Here is a 13,664-nt window from a genome sequence, read left to right on the forward strand (position 1 = left end):
CTATTATTGCTTTAGAATGTCAAAATTGTACATAAATGTGGAGGGAGGAATGCATGCACACACACAAAGCGCTCTGCATTGTGTTACACACCTCTCTTTTTCTCTGACTTCCAGAGCTCATTCTGCTGGAATTTCCATCAGCTGAGTATATCCAAGTGGCAAGATGATTCATCAGCAGCAAAGGAAAATATCTAAACTTTGTCCTTTAGGGAAACTTATTAGGAGAGAGAAAACTTTGCACATAGGAGAAGAGAGAAAAAAAAAAGAAAAAATAAAAAAAAAAAGAAAACAAAGAGAACATTTGCTAAATTTTATTGAATCTTATTGCACCATCATCTTTCAGCATATCAGTTTAGAAACTACATATCTACATATCATGTACTTTCATGCAGTATTTAGGGATGTGGATGCAGCTTTGCAAAAACTAGTGTTATTTGGTGGTAAATTATTAATGCTTTGATTCATTTTTTTTTTTCAAGTACACATACAATCACTGCAACATTTGTAGTGAGTAAACAAGTACTCCCACGCTGTGAGAGAAGATAGGGATATGTTCAAGGTGATAGCACAGATAGTTTACTTTGAAACTCAGATTAAATAAGTGTTTTTTCCCTGTTTAATAGATATCTGAGCTGGCAAAATGAGGGGAACAGGGAAGGGAAGGGAAGGGAAGGGAAGGGAAGGGAAGGGAAGGGAAGGGAAGGATTATACCACAGACACAACAGGGCTGTTAAACTACATCACCTAATGGGAGAGCTCCTGCTGGTCTCATCCTTGAACACTTTCATTTGTGCTCAATCAGCTACAAGGATCCATGACCACACTTAGCAAGGAACCCAGCTTCTGTGGTGGTTTAAGCCCAGAGAAATATGTTTGAAGGTCACTGATCCAGATCATTCCCTTCTTTTTCATTCCTCTATCCAGGAGATACTATGTTTGTGGGCTCCAAGAGTTTATTTTGCACGTTTGTTCTTCCCCCTTTTTGCCCTATTCAATTCTTGTCCTACTGCTTCCTTATCTCCTGAGCTCAGCATCCTGGAGCTCGCACTTATTTCAGAAGTGGTGCTACAGCCATCGGTTGAAAGCATTTTATTTTTTTGTCCTGAGCCTTGACCATCTGTCAACAAACATTGTGGGGGAGTGCTTGTTACCGTAACAGGTTGTGTGGAAAAACACAATACTGCTGTTCTCTCCTCCCTGCAATCTTCTCCTGGTTTGATAAACCTGAACTGTCCTTCATCTAAGGCCTATAAAATGGGTAAGCAGGAATCTTTATCAAATCAAAATGAGGGGGAACATTTTAGGAAGTAGGCCACACAACTGATGGGATTGCATGCCAAAAAACCCCCTCTGTATTGGCTAGGTTGAAGGGCAGAAATTCTAGCAGCAGGCTGCTGCTATCAAATCCACCAAGACATAACCTCATTTATTAGTCACCATATTGCCACCAATGAGAAAATGAATGGAAATAGTAAAGAAAATCAAGTTTTGAAATAGCTACGTGATGATCCCTTGCGTGTGTGCTGCCAGACTGTGGGGTCAGTTCTTGCCCAATACCCTGTACGTGAGAGACTGCAGTAAGGAAAAACTGCCTTAAAACATCAGCTAACAAGCAACAGTCTTGCTTTATTATTTCATTTGCTGGCCCTCTTTAATTAGAGACATTAGGGGCAACAAGACAAAAAAGCTGCACAAGTTATGGTAACCAGGAAAAATATATATATATCAGACCTCATGGGTAGGGGCAACTCTGGATTTTAACTGTGAAGTATTTGACTAAGAATATTTATTTAACCTCTAGGACCTTTCATGAAGGTGTTTTGCTGCAGTGAAGGAGAAGTAAATATCATTACTTTATTGAAACCATTTATCTTTCCTTGTCTTTCCTTAGGGTATAAGTGACCGATACCCTCCAGACATCACTTCCGCATGCACTCAGAGTTTGCACTTGTGCAGTTTGTGTTTAGATTTGAGAAATTTCCCCAAAATCCAGAACCACTACAGTAGGTCCACAGAGTACTCTGTGCTTGCTTCTCTCCACTTACAGACATGATTCAAAACACACTGAAATCAGTGTGTGACTTTTCACCCACTCCACTGAGCTTTAGATCAGGATACCCACACCTCTGCCTGTGGCTCCCCTGTGAACTCAGCTGTAACCATATCCAAAAGTGGAAATTGATACAGGCACTTGGAGCTTGCCTGGTGCTGCCTTAAAGTATTCATCTTTGTCACATTGATATTCAGCTTGTTCCATATGCTCAGTTTAGTATAGATCCTGCAATTGGTGGGGTTTTTACCAATAAATGTTTGCTGTCAGGAACAGTATTAACCTCAGGAGCTGGCTTTCTGAGCTAAACAGCAGGATCAGAGGAACACAACAGAAATAAGGACTGTGGCTCCTCAAGGGTGCAACAAGATTGAGGGCTATGGGAAAGCAGCAATAGAGAAAGAAGGAAGGAAGGGTAAAGGAAGAGGCAAAAATATTAATACCCCTTATTGCTTTCTGAACATCCTTTTCATAACTGGAATTCTGTTGTAGCAGTGAGCCCACTCACAGTGTTGTGTGTCCCAGTGCCAGAAAAATGCAAGCATGAGTAGATGATGTATTTGTTTTGTGTTATTTGTTGTGCCATAAATATGAAGACATGTTATTGTGTTCTGGGACCAAAGCTGTTCATTTGCTGTTGCTGCCGTATGAGGAAGAAAATGAAAACAGTGGGGAAAATCCAGAGGAAACACGTGATGCTATCAGCCATGTGCTGTGCATAGGCACTGTTTCCTCTCTTTCCTGAACCAGAAAACAGGATTGTAATTTCAGATTCCAACTCAGACCCATAGCCCTGCTGAAGGTAATGTGTTCAGGCTATGCTGGTACTTTCTGGCCTGTGCCCAACATTGGTAGGAGCTTCTTCCACTCAGATTGCTCAGCCCTATGCAGAGGCTGGAGCCCCTTAGCAGCCATCTTCAGGGGCATGATGATGTTCACGTCACTGAGCAGCACAGAACTGGCAGCTCTTGCGCTGTTCCTGGCAGGGTGAGCAGAGCCCTCCTTTATGCCTGCCTTCTCAGCATTGCCTCCTCAGGCAGAGAAGAAAATATGGCCTCAATTTTTATTTTTTTTCCCCACAAAGCCTTAAATAATGGAAGGAATTTTAGAAAAAGTTAAATTGAAATGGCTCTGAAGGTTTGAATGCTGTATCCCATCTTCTTCTCATCCTCAGAAAGATGAGACATGAATTTTTATTTTGTATGCCAGCGTTAGTTTTAATTCAGCAAAAGTTCTTTGGCTGAGTGAAAAATGCAAAATCAGACAGTTTTCTGCATGAGAAAAAGCGAATCATTGCTGCTTGATAGCTCATTTCGTTTATTAAAACTGCTGGGCCAAGATTTATTTTTAATGAACTCTGATCAGTCACAGCCAGTGATTTCACAATTCATGTTAGTACTGTAGGCATTTGTTGCACTGCAAACAGCTCATTTGCTTATTTTCTCGAAGATTTTTTTTTCATCTGTATTGAAATTGGTCACACAGGATTTTATGGGATTTTTCAAGCTAAGTATTTTTGTTCCCATGGCTAGAGGCCATATGTCAGAACCTTTTATTGTCACTAAAGAAAATAAATAAATAAATTTTAAAAAAAATACAAACAAAAAAACCACTTGCTTTTATTATGCTAAGGCCTTTCATTTTTCCTTTTTTTTCTTTTTCTTTTTCTTTTTCTTTTTCTTTTTCTTTTTCTTTTTCTTTTTCTTTCTCTTTTTCTTTTTCTTTCTCTTTTTCTTTTTCTTTTTCTTTTTCTTTTTCTTTTTCTTTTTCTTTTTCTTTTTCTTTTTCTTTTTCCTTTTTCTTTTTCTTCTTCTTCTTCTTTTTTTTCTTCTTCTTGTTCTTCTTCTTCTTCTTTTTCTTATGTTTACAATGCCTTGACTTCCTGTCTCACTAAACCATACTTCATCCTTCTGCTTTTTCTAGTATGCATATGTGTGCAAGCAAAAAAAACATACTTCACAGATGGGGAAAGGTAACTTCATGCCAACAACAGAGACAGTTATAATGAAGGTTGTAGAACCACGTTTCTGCATTATATCTTATTTATTTATTTATTCAAAAGGAGCTGTGAAGTAGAAATCAAAGTGTTCTGTCTTGAACCAAAAAAAACCTAAAATTCCTTCAAAGCTTTGCACTGGAATTGGAGCTCTTAGGCTGACTGTTAGAATGGCAAACTGTTGAATTGAAGAGTGCCAGCACAAAAATGAATCCTACTGCTCTGTTTTTGGTTTTGGTTTTTTTTTTTTTCTTGTTTTTGGGTTGTTGGGTTGTTTTGTTTTGTTTTGGTGCGTTTTGTTTTTTTCTTTCATAAGAATTCTAAAGTTTGCAAAAGCAGTAGATGGCTCATCAGGAAGATGCTCTTCAGGGCAATTACTCCATGCTTCAGGTGGTGTAAGCAAAGCTATAATCAGATGTAAATAGGTGGACCATTGTGTATTCTGCTTAATGGTATGAACCCTTCCAAAATAAACAAATAAATAAATAAATAAAAACCAAATAGAGAGTAATTGGCTTGGAGAGAGATGTACTGCAGTCATATCTTCGGCAGATTAATAAATTCTTCATCTGTTTCAGACTATGGAGTCTGGCAGAGGATTTTATCAGATCTCTTGGTCACATAGTGAGGCAGAACAGTCACACACTGGGGCTCAGGGCTGACACAAGGCCCTTGTCTGGCCAGCAACGCTGCAACTTCAGTGTAGCAGCCAAGTCCTTCACTTTCACCCCGTGTTCCCCGGGATCCAAGAGAACGAAACCACTCACTCTAGAGAGTGTTTGCTTTGGTTGTCTGAAACAGTTCTAAAGCAGCTGCTTGGCAATGACTGAAGAAAGAGTGGAGAGATGGCTCCAGTCCAAGGGAGAGTCAAGCCACGCAGTGCTGGCACCAGTGGCCCACTTGGGCTACCTCCAGTGACAGCCCGCATCCCAACAGGGGTGGGCAACTGCAGGGTCCACTTGGCCTCACCTCCTGCATCAGACACAGAAGGCTTCTCAAAGGGACACCACTGCTTAAAGACATTAGTTGCAATACAATACCTGTACAATTCACTGTTTCAAGAGGATGTTCCAGCTAAACTGCCCCTGCTTATTTTGCCTTGCCTCCTTCTATAATGGTGCAGCCTCGTCTTACCTGAGAAACGGTAATGATCAGATCATGCAGTATCAACAGCTGCTGTATGTTAATCATTCTCCACATCTTTACCTCTTATTTACTGCCTCAGTGTCCGTGCTGAGGAAGTGTTAATCTGCCCGCAGGCAGTAAATATCAAGAGCAGCAATGGTATCTAACCATAATAAAGAAGGGAACTGGACTGACACATTGGTTGTCCATCTGTTCGTCTGCTTGGAAGCTGGGTCTGTGCCAAGAATTTTAGCCAAGATGTGAATTTGGAGGATGCTGAAAGTTTAATCTCCTCTACCCCCTGAGTTCAATCAAGAACATGTTTGCTTCCCTGTAGACTTCAGCAATAATAATGTTAAGTGGTTCTGTGAGATAATGAGTAACCACCAGTAATTGGAGTAAACTCTCAGGGAATGTAGCTGCAGCCCTCCCCTCTCTGTGAGGAGCCCGGCTTCAACGTAGCCTCAAGCAGGGATTTGTCCCCTCTGCATCTGAGAAGAAGAGCTAGAGAGACATTCAAAGTAGAGTAAAGTGATGCCACTGAGCTGTTCTTGAGATACATTCACCTTGTTGGTGGCCTTTGACACAGGGCAGTCTCCTGTAAATGTGCTCAAATGGGCTGTCCAGACCTCACCCGTGTATCTGGCAGTTTTAGGCTGTGATGCAGGCTTTGAACTAGTTTACATTTATATAATACTACCTGAGCAGTTGGTTCCTACTACATTATATCAGAAAGAAAACAAAATGTATTAAAAAAATTGAAATACTTAAAATCCCATGAAACACAAATATTTGCACAGCAGATACTTATTAAATAACTAGATCCATCTATTTAAAACACTAATATTTGCTTTTGCATAGTAGAACCTAACACTTTAGGGATCTGGGAAAAAAAAAATAACAGTTCACAGCAAAATGGATGGCAAGGCTTGTACCATGGAAAATAATGACAGTTCTCAGAAAACAAATCAGACATGCCTCTGTTTTGCTTTCTTACATTGGTGCATGAGGAGATCCTTTTATATGGGAATACCTGTATAAAACTCTGATTCATTCTTATTCTTCTCTTACAGGAAACATAATTATCTGTCAGATATAGATTCTGGTTTGGGTGTTGTTTTTTTTTTGTTTGGTTTAGTTTTTTTGCCTTTCTTTTCCAAGCTGTTTCCTACTGACTCTTGAGGAAAAAATCCATTCTTCTCTTGATTTCTGGAGTCTTTCAGAGACAAAGGGTTGTTTTTTGAAATACTAAAATAAACACCATAAATTTCAGCCTGAGAATTTTCTGTGGATGCCAAATCTACAGCTGTAGCCAGTGTGACCAGATGTTCAGGGGCAAAAAAGATGACAACTACTTCTGCTTAGTAGGATTCCAACACTGTCACTACATGAGCATTCCAACACAGCCAAGGGATATATGGCTAGAGTAAAAGCCACTGCTTTTTTAGGCACTTCTTTGCTCCAAGAATAGCCTGTTAGTAGTCTAACAGCGTACAACAGTTGAGAAGGAGAAATAAAAGTTGTGTCATTAGAGACGCAGATGCAGAACGTCATTGCTGAGTTAAGGGATAGCCTTCCTAAACCTCCTCTCACATGGATAAGCTTCTCATCACTTAAGTAATCTCATTAACCTCCAGTAAGATACAACTTCCAAGGCAGACAGAGAGCTTCCAGTGAATTCCAGACTGTTTGTACTCACGCTCATTTTTGGGAATCAGAAGGAAATTATATAGTTTGCTCAGGGGAAGACAAGCCATCAGGTGGACAATAGCCTCTGCACTGGAAATTTGGACTTTGTTATGGCTTCTCCTGAAGTTAATCGTGACTGTGTTTGACCTGAACTAAGCCCTGCATGGCTAATACTGTGTCTGACTCAAAGAGAGAGAGGTCAGAAATGAGGAAGCACCCTGTGCTATGAGAACCTCATCAGTTTTGTGTTCCAGGGTTCATAGTTCAGCACTGACTGAGCTAAATCTTTAGGATACAGACCGAGACTAAGTTGAAAACTCTAGTTCTCTCTCAAATGCTCAGCTTTTCTCGAGAACAGAAAAGCTCATAAACTTTTCAACTCAGCTGAATTTCAAATATGTAACAAAACAATTTTGGATGGTTTGGAAAAGACTAATCTCAAATGTGAAAGTATTTTGTCTGAAACATGCAGATCTATTTAACATAGTGCGATAAATTCAGTACTAAAGTTGTTGAACAACTTAACACACCTCACTTCTTCCCCTCTCAGATGAACTGTTTACATGGGACAATTAGCCCATGACTCGGCAAAGAAAACAAAACAAGAGTTCAAAACTCTTTTCTCCTTCTCCAATTTTTCAAAGCATTGCCTGTAAGTCTCATTAAAAGCCATAGGAACTGACACAACTGTTTTAGTGCTCCCTGTTGCTTTTTTGTCTTCACTTTTGCAGTTTGACTTGTTGCTCTATTATTTGCCTCTTACTATCACAAGTGACATTAATTAAGGCTGTAGGCTCCCCTTGCCAAATTTAACAAAAAAGAACATGTAGGCATTGAGTTCTCTTGCCTAATGGGGCACATTTTCTCATTCAGAGCCAAGCTTCAGGCCACTGTGAAAATCCTAGCAAAAGAAAAGCAATTTTGTAGTGGAAATCTGGACACTTGGTATTTTTTCCATATAGGATTATGATTATTTATTGTCCTACTCAGTTTTATTCTTAACTTCTATTTTTACAATGATCAGATAATTTGTGTGGGACTATAGGGCAACATACACCATTTACTTTTGGCTTAACATTAGAAACCACATAGTCAAAACTCCTACTGTTTCTTGGGAGATTTTGTCAAGCGAGGACTCAGGAAAGAATGTGAGGATTGTCTTGAGGCACAAGGCTGAGCAGTTTTCATAGGGTAAGTTGTATTCACTAACAGAGCTGGTTGAGAATGAGCTCACAAAGGGTTATCTTGTCAGAAGCTGCATATGTCAGTTTCAAAAGGAAAGGAAGTTCCAAGATGGCATTTTTGTCAGAAAATGGAGAAAAAAAAAAACACCTGGGCCAAGGCAATAGCTGGCTACCAGGAGCCCTGAATTTCAGTACTGGAGACATGTGTTTCTGCTCCCCAGTGGGCAGAGAAGAGGTTCTGGTATGGAAGCAGCATGCCTTCAGTCCAAGCCTTAGGTGCCTCTTTGCAAAGCCACTTGCAATGGCCTTTTTGATGCCCTTGAGGCAGCACCTCTCCAGCATTTTCCCCTTGGCATAGCCTTGAGGTTTGTGACTGGGACCTGAGGGGCTGAATGTCTCACATCATTTTGTTTCTAGAAGTATACTGACACTGTAGAAAACAGAATTATGACATACTTCAGCCTTAATGAAAGTTCACACACTTCAGTAAATGTACAAATATTTTGACTGTAATTGATATAATTTCTTTCGGAATTGATAGGCAGTTTCAGTATGCAGAACAGCAGAACCCCTTCTCAACTGATTTTTGCTGCCATTAATTAACTCCCCTTTTTCTCTTTCCATTGCAAATATTGGACTAAATAATTCTAAAATGACCAATAGATATTTCTGACAAATAATTTTAAACCAGCCAGAAAAATCTATGCAACGTAGCTGGTTGAGCAACATGGTAGTTTAGCTGTGAGGCTTCTGCATCGGTATTTAAGTATTTTGGGCAGGAGCAGTACAATAGCCAGCCAAAGAGAGCTGGTTTCAGCAGAACATGTATTGCTATAACTGTATGTGTGGTATGTTAGCTAGACAGCAGGCCCAAGAGGCCTTTCTGAATATTTGTCTGACACTGATAGATAACGAATGCTGGGAATGTAAGGGACTGGCTCATCTCTGAAATAACACAACAGCCTCAAGCTAAAAAGTATTTCACCATTCCCAAATGAATTTCTACATTTCGTCACGCTATCTCCTAAGCTTGGTAGCCCTCTGTCTGACCAAACAGTAATACCAAGCAATCTGCAGGAACAGCCTGTATCCGAAAATACCCAGCTCCCTTCCGCGTGCACACACCCAGTGACCCTGGGTGCAAACCTCGGGAATCGAAAGTGAGACCCAGCAGCCTCCTCCCCCCAGCACAGGGCAGCCCTGAGCAGTTTCACTTCCCGCTTCCAATGGCCTGTGGAGCTGTCAGGAGTAGCTGCTCGGCCGGGCCTCACCTCGCCCTGCGCGGAGACACTGACAGAGGACCCGTTCAGTGCGGCTGCTGGCATGTGCAAACACATAGCTGGCCATAAAATGCTGTTCTTTACTTAGGCTCCCTTTCAGCCACACAGAACTGTCCTTATCCTGGCCACACGCTGAACACACATGCTGACATCCAAGCACAGAAGTGCGATGTTACTTAACTTTCAAAAACTCAGCGTAGGGCTCTCTCTGTAAATCCTAATCCTTATTTTGAAACAACTCATCCTTTCTTTGTTACTTTTCTTGTCCCACCTAAGCTAGTTCTGCTTAAATATTTGTTTTATTGGTTTACATTGCACAACATGGATGATACCTGGAAGGACTACTACGTGAAATAAAACCAATAAAAATATTTTTGAAGCACAAGAAAGAGCCTTCTTTATCTGCTAGGCTCTAGCAATCTAATTAGTGCAATTCACTGCATCTGCACTCAGACACTTCAAAGCAATTTGTGAAGAAGTAGATTCCTCTCTCTTTACAATATAATGACACATGAAATTGAATTTAATGGAAATTACTGTGCAAAAAGAAAAGATGATACTCCATGAAGTGTACTCAGCAGTATTGTCACCGCCAAGTCATGCTAGTTTAGCTTTGTGATTGGGTGTGTGCTCCATTCCTAGCTGGAGATAGTGACAAACACAAGGATAAAGAACATTGGAGTGCTTCATTTTTAAGTACTTGCATTTTAATACAGACAAACGTATAGTAACTGGACAGTCAAAATCCTGCAGCAGTCAAAGAATACTCAGAAAAGACCCAATTATATCGTATTGTCTTTGTAAGTGTGCAAAGTCCAGTTGAAACAAAGGAATCTGAAAGCCTGGCAGCTCTGGGAGAAGCTGCATGCTCCTGGTTGTATGCAAGGCTGTTCAGGAACTAACAAGCTGCAGCTTCAAACCAGTGAAAAGATAATTGGGAGGCAGGAGTTCTTCAGAAATTCAGCAGAAATTGCCACGTTCCCATTCTCATGGAGGAAAGAAAGAATCTTCTCAAAATTCGACAGGAAATTAAGGCCAGTAGTCATAATTTTAATGCTATAGATTAAGGAAGCAAAAATAAATGCATTTTTCCACTTTCTGCTGGCAGAATATGTAATCTATAAAATGACTGTCCTGTTTTCTGAGACCCTTAATTCCACCATAACTAATAAATGCTAACCAGTGAACATCCATCCAGTAGGAAGAGGAAAGCCAAGTCACCTCCAGCTCCTGAAGGTCCCAGTTCAATCCCATTTCCCATGACAAAGCACAGAAGGACCTCTGGCTGTAAGGAAATCTGCCCTAGATTTCTAGAAATGACTAATGAAGATCTGGATGCAAAATTCCTTGCAGAGGGCCTTGATTTCCATAGGGCAATCTGTCCTTTCTGAAAGTAAACTTTTGCATGGCCCAAGCTGAATTTCAAACACCAGTGGCTGGTTCTAAATTGTAATGTAAACACATGGAACAACCACATGCACAGATGACTGCATATACAGGCATGTGTTTGCAGACCCATCCTTAGAGGGAATTTATAACTTGCTCATATGGATAAAAGTCATTTGGCCACATGGGATACTCATAAGAAGAAAATAGGTATTAAAATTTTGTGAACTACACAAATACTGTCCTCTAATTCTGAACAGCTACAGTATAGGCTAAAATAATTATTTGAGGATTAGAAGGATTAGCTGTTGAGATTTGGAGTAAACAGATTCTAAAAGCAATGCAACCACTTAGACTACTCTACTTCAATACACACTTATGTTGTGACTGCAAAATGTACACAGGGCAGAAGAGATGGAAAATACATGCAGAGGCAGTGGGAATTGATGTCTGGATGCTGAATTTCTTCTCTCTCAGGAAGCTGGTAACATGAGTACGGGATAGTCACGGTTATGTTTGATACATGCTTTCTTAGGTTCATATGGCAACCCTGGAAGACAATATGTCAGTGAATCTATGCTAGATATATATTCAGCCACAAGTACCTCAGCTAAACCTCAGTATCTATGGGACTTCAGGCTGGGCAGTAAGCAGGAGATGGCCCTGTCCAGTTGGGAAGAATAACAGTTGGCTCACATTACATGTGCAACAAGGAGGGACTGCCTTAGAGGTGACCATGTGTTTCATCTGGCCTTTGTGTCTGATCACATACTCGTGCTTTTTTGAAAAACAAATGCTAAATCCTGGGAATGAAAGTGCCTGCACACAGAAAGGGTCTCTTTCTTTGATATTACAAGATGTTTGTTGTAGAGAACAAATGCAGACAATTTAGTGTATTTTTTTGTTGTTAGCTTTAGTCTTTCTGAAATTTGTAGAGTCTCATTGTTTCTGGCACAGGCCTGTGCTGCAGTACTGCATAGATGAAAAATCTATCCAAGTCCAAGTCAGCTTACAGGACAAGATTTCCACTACAAAGAGCATGTACAACAAAGTACAGATTGCAGCTGCTCACATGCAAACTTTTGAGCTCTGACAGGCATCCATTTTGAATAAAACACTTGCAAGCTGGCAGAAAGTAATTTAGTTTCTTTTCAGTGCTTCATAGTAACTATGGAGAAGTTTCTTGGCTTTGGATTTGCTTTTAAAAGCCAGTTGGTCTCTGCTCTTTGCTACTGTCCAGTTAGATTATCTTTTATTGCATAAGGGTACATAATAATTTTTTAAAAATATGGTAATTCTTCTATTAACACAGGAGGAGGGAAAAAAAGCAACAGAAACCCTGGATGTATTAAGCATCTCTTTCATCGATCCACCCTCTTGTCTTGGACCATGACCAATGAAATAATAAAATACATCAATCTTTTTCAAAAAACAATGTAATTCTTGCAACGTCTAGATGGCTTCTGGGATTTGAGGCTATTTATTACAGTTTCTGAAATGTTAAAATAATGTTTATGTAAATGAAAATATTTATCTAGGTTACTGCTGTCAAGTACTCACTGAGAAAAATTTTGCATTAATAGGGAACCTTGAGCAACAACAGACACAGAAACAACTAGCAGCCAGCAGTTGGGACAGGCATAAATCTAAAAAAACAATAGTCTGGATTCTTCTGTAAGGGACCACATGGTGCTCCCAGTTACACAGTATTAATTCCTTGCATTATAACTTTCAACCACAGAAATTAAACTGTAAAAGTTTTCTGGATGAGTAGCAGTGCTATTTCATGCCATCCATAATGAGTTTTAGAGAAAGTTGCTATATGTCCTTTAAGACAGAGGTAAGGAACTTCTTTTAGCATTTCAGTGTAACAGAATTATCCAACACCACAAAAAATAATAGGTACCAGCTTACCTTCCATGGACTACTATGACATTATAGGCCTGCAGGTCATATGAAATAAACTTACTACTGTTTTCAAACCAAGGGATGAAGTTCAATTAGCCTTATAAAAGAATCTACCTAGATGGAAAGAATAAAGACAGTGTTGTTCAGAATTAAAGCAGTCCTTATTCAATCCAATTTATTCCTCTTCCAAGTGACCTATCAAGTGATGACAAAGCAGAATTTATTTCTATTTTGCAAAGCTTGAAGAGGACAGCATTTGCACTCATGTTATAGGTAGACAGGGTTTTAACACCAGTGTCCAGTTCTGGCACACACTCTGGCTGAAACAACTGAAAGCTGTGAAGAGAAAAAATGGACACTTATTTGTTTATCAGATTGAGCTAATACAATTGGCATAAATCTTCTTGGAAAATGGTGATGTTCTAATTTATTCTTGAGGAACAGTGATAATTCAAAATGGTGGTGAAGGAGCTTCAGTAGCTCACACACAAGCAAAAGGAGAAAAGAAAGCATAGAAGCAACACAGTCCTGCTCCCTCCTTCCAGCATGGAACTGCTCTCTGTGCAGCACAGGGCAAGGTTTTCTCCTTGGTTCCTCAAGGCAGGCTCCCACCTCTGTCAGACAGCTGCCAACCCAAAGGCTCCAGGTCCCCGTTTGTATGTGTGGCTGCAGCAGTGGCCAGTACAGTCCTTGCCCTGACTACTCCATCCTCCTCAACTTCTGCTGACACCATAATTTGTGTGGTTACCTAGATGGGCCAGGTGGACTAAAGAATTCCATATCCAAAAAGAAATAAGCATGTTGTCGACACCTTCAGTGCCTGCCCATGGTGCCTGGACTACTCTGCCCAAACAGACACAGAATTGCTGGGCCCAGAGCTGCAACAAGCCTGTCAGGACATGTATCATTCCAAGGTGTTAGACCGTGGATGGTATCACTGCATCTAGTCAGATGATTAGCGTAGGGAAAATAATGCTAAAGATCAGAAAATAGAATTTCCCTTTGCAGCCAGCTGCAAAATGCACTTTTTTTTCTCCCCAAAAGGT

At 40.2% G+C, this 13,664-nt stretch overlaps 1 protein-coding gene across 12 annotated transcripts in view; it reads right to left on the minus strand.

The window, feature by feature from the left end:
• LOC128078703 (uncharacterized) overlaps nt 1-13,664 on the minus strand; it is a 36,300-nt gene that overhangs the window by 12,941 nt on the left and 9,695 nt on the right. For 5 of the 12 annotated variants that reach the window (XR_008205768.1, XR_008205764.1, XR_008205766.1 and 2 more), the window contains exon 2: nt 12,625-12,728. The exons of 4 other annotated variants lie outside the window; for them this stretch is intronic. Coding sequence is in view for 2 of the 8 variants with exons in the window: in XM_052679219.1 (XP_052535179.1) it covers nt 92-172 (81 nt within the window). In the remaining 6 variants the exon portion in view is untranslated. Of the gene's footprint in view, nt 1-91; nt 3,910-9,305; nt 11,261-12,624; nt 12,729-13,664 lie in introns of those variants that run through there. 3 more of the 12 variants (XM_052679219.1, XM_052679212.1, XR_008205769.1) reach the window with 2 other exon arrangements.

This window comes from Tympanuchus pallidicinctus, unplaced genomic scaffold (genome assembly GCF_026119805.1).
Source record: "Tympanuchus pallidicinctus isolate F22 unplaced genomic scaffold, pur_lepc_1.0 scaffold1, whole genome shotgun sequence".
NCBI lineage: Eukaryota > Metazoa > Chordata > Aves > Galliformes > Phasianidae > Tympanuchus > Tympanuchus pallidicinctus.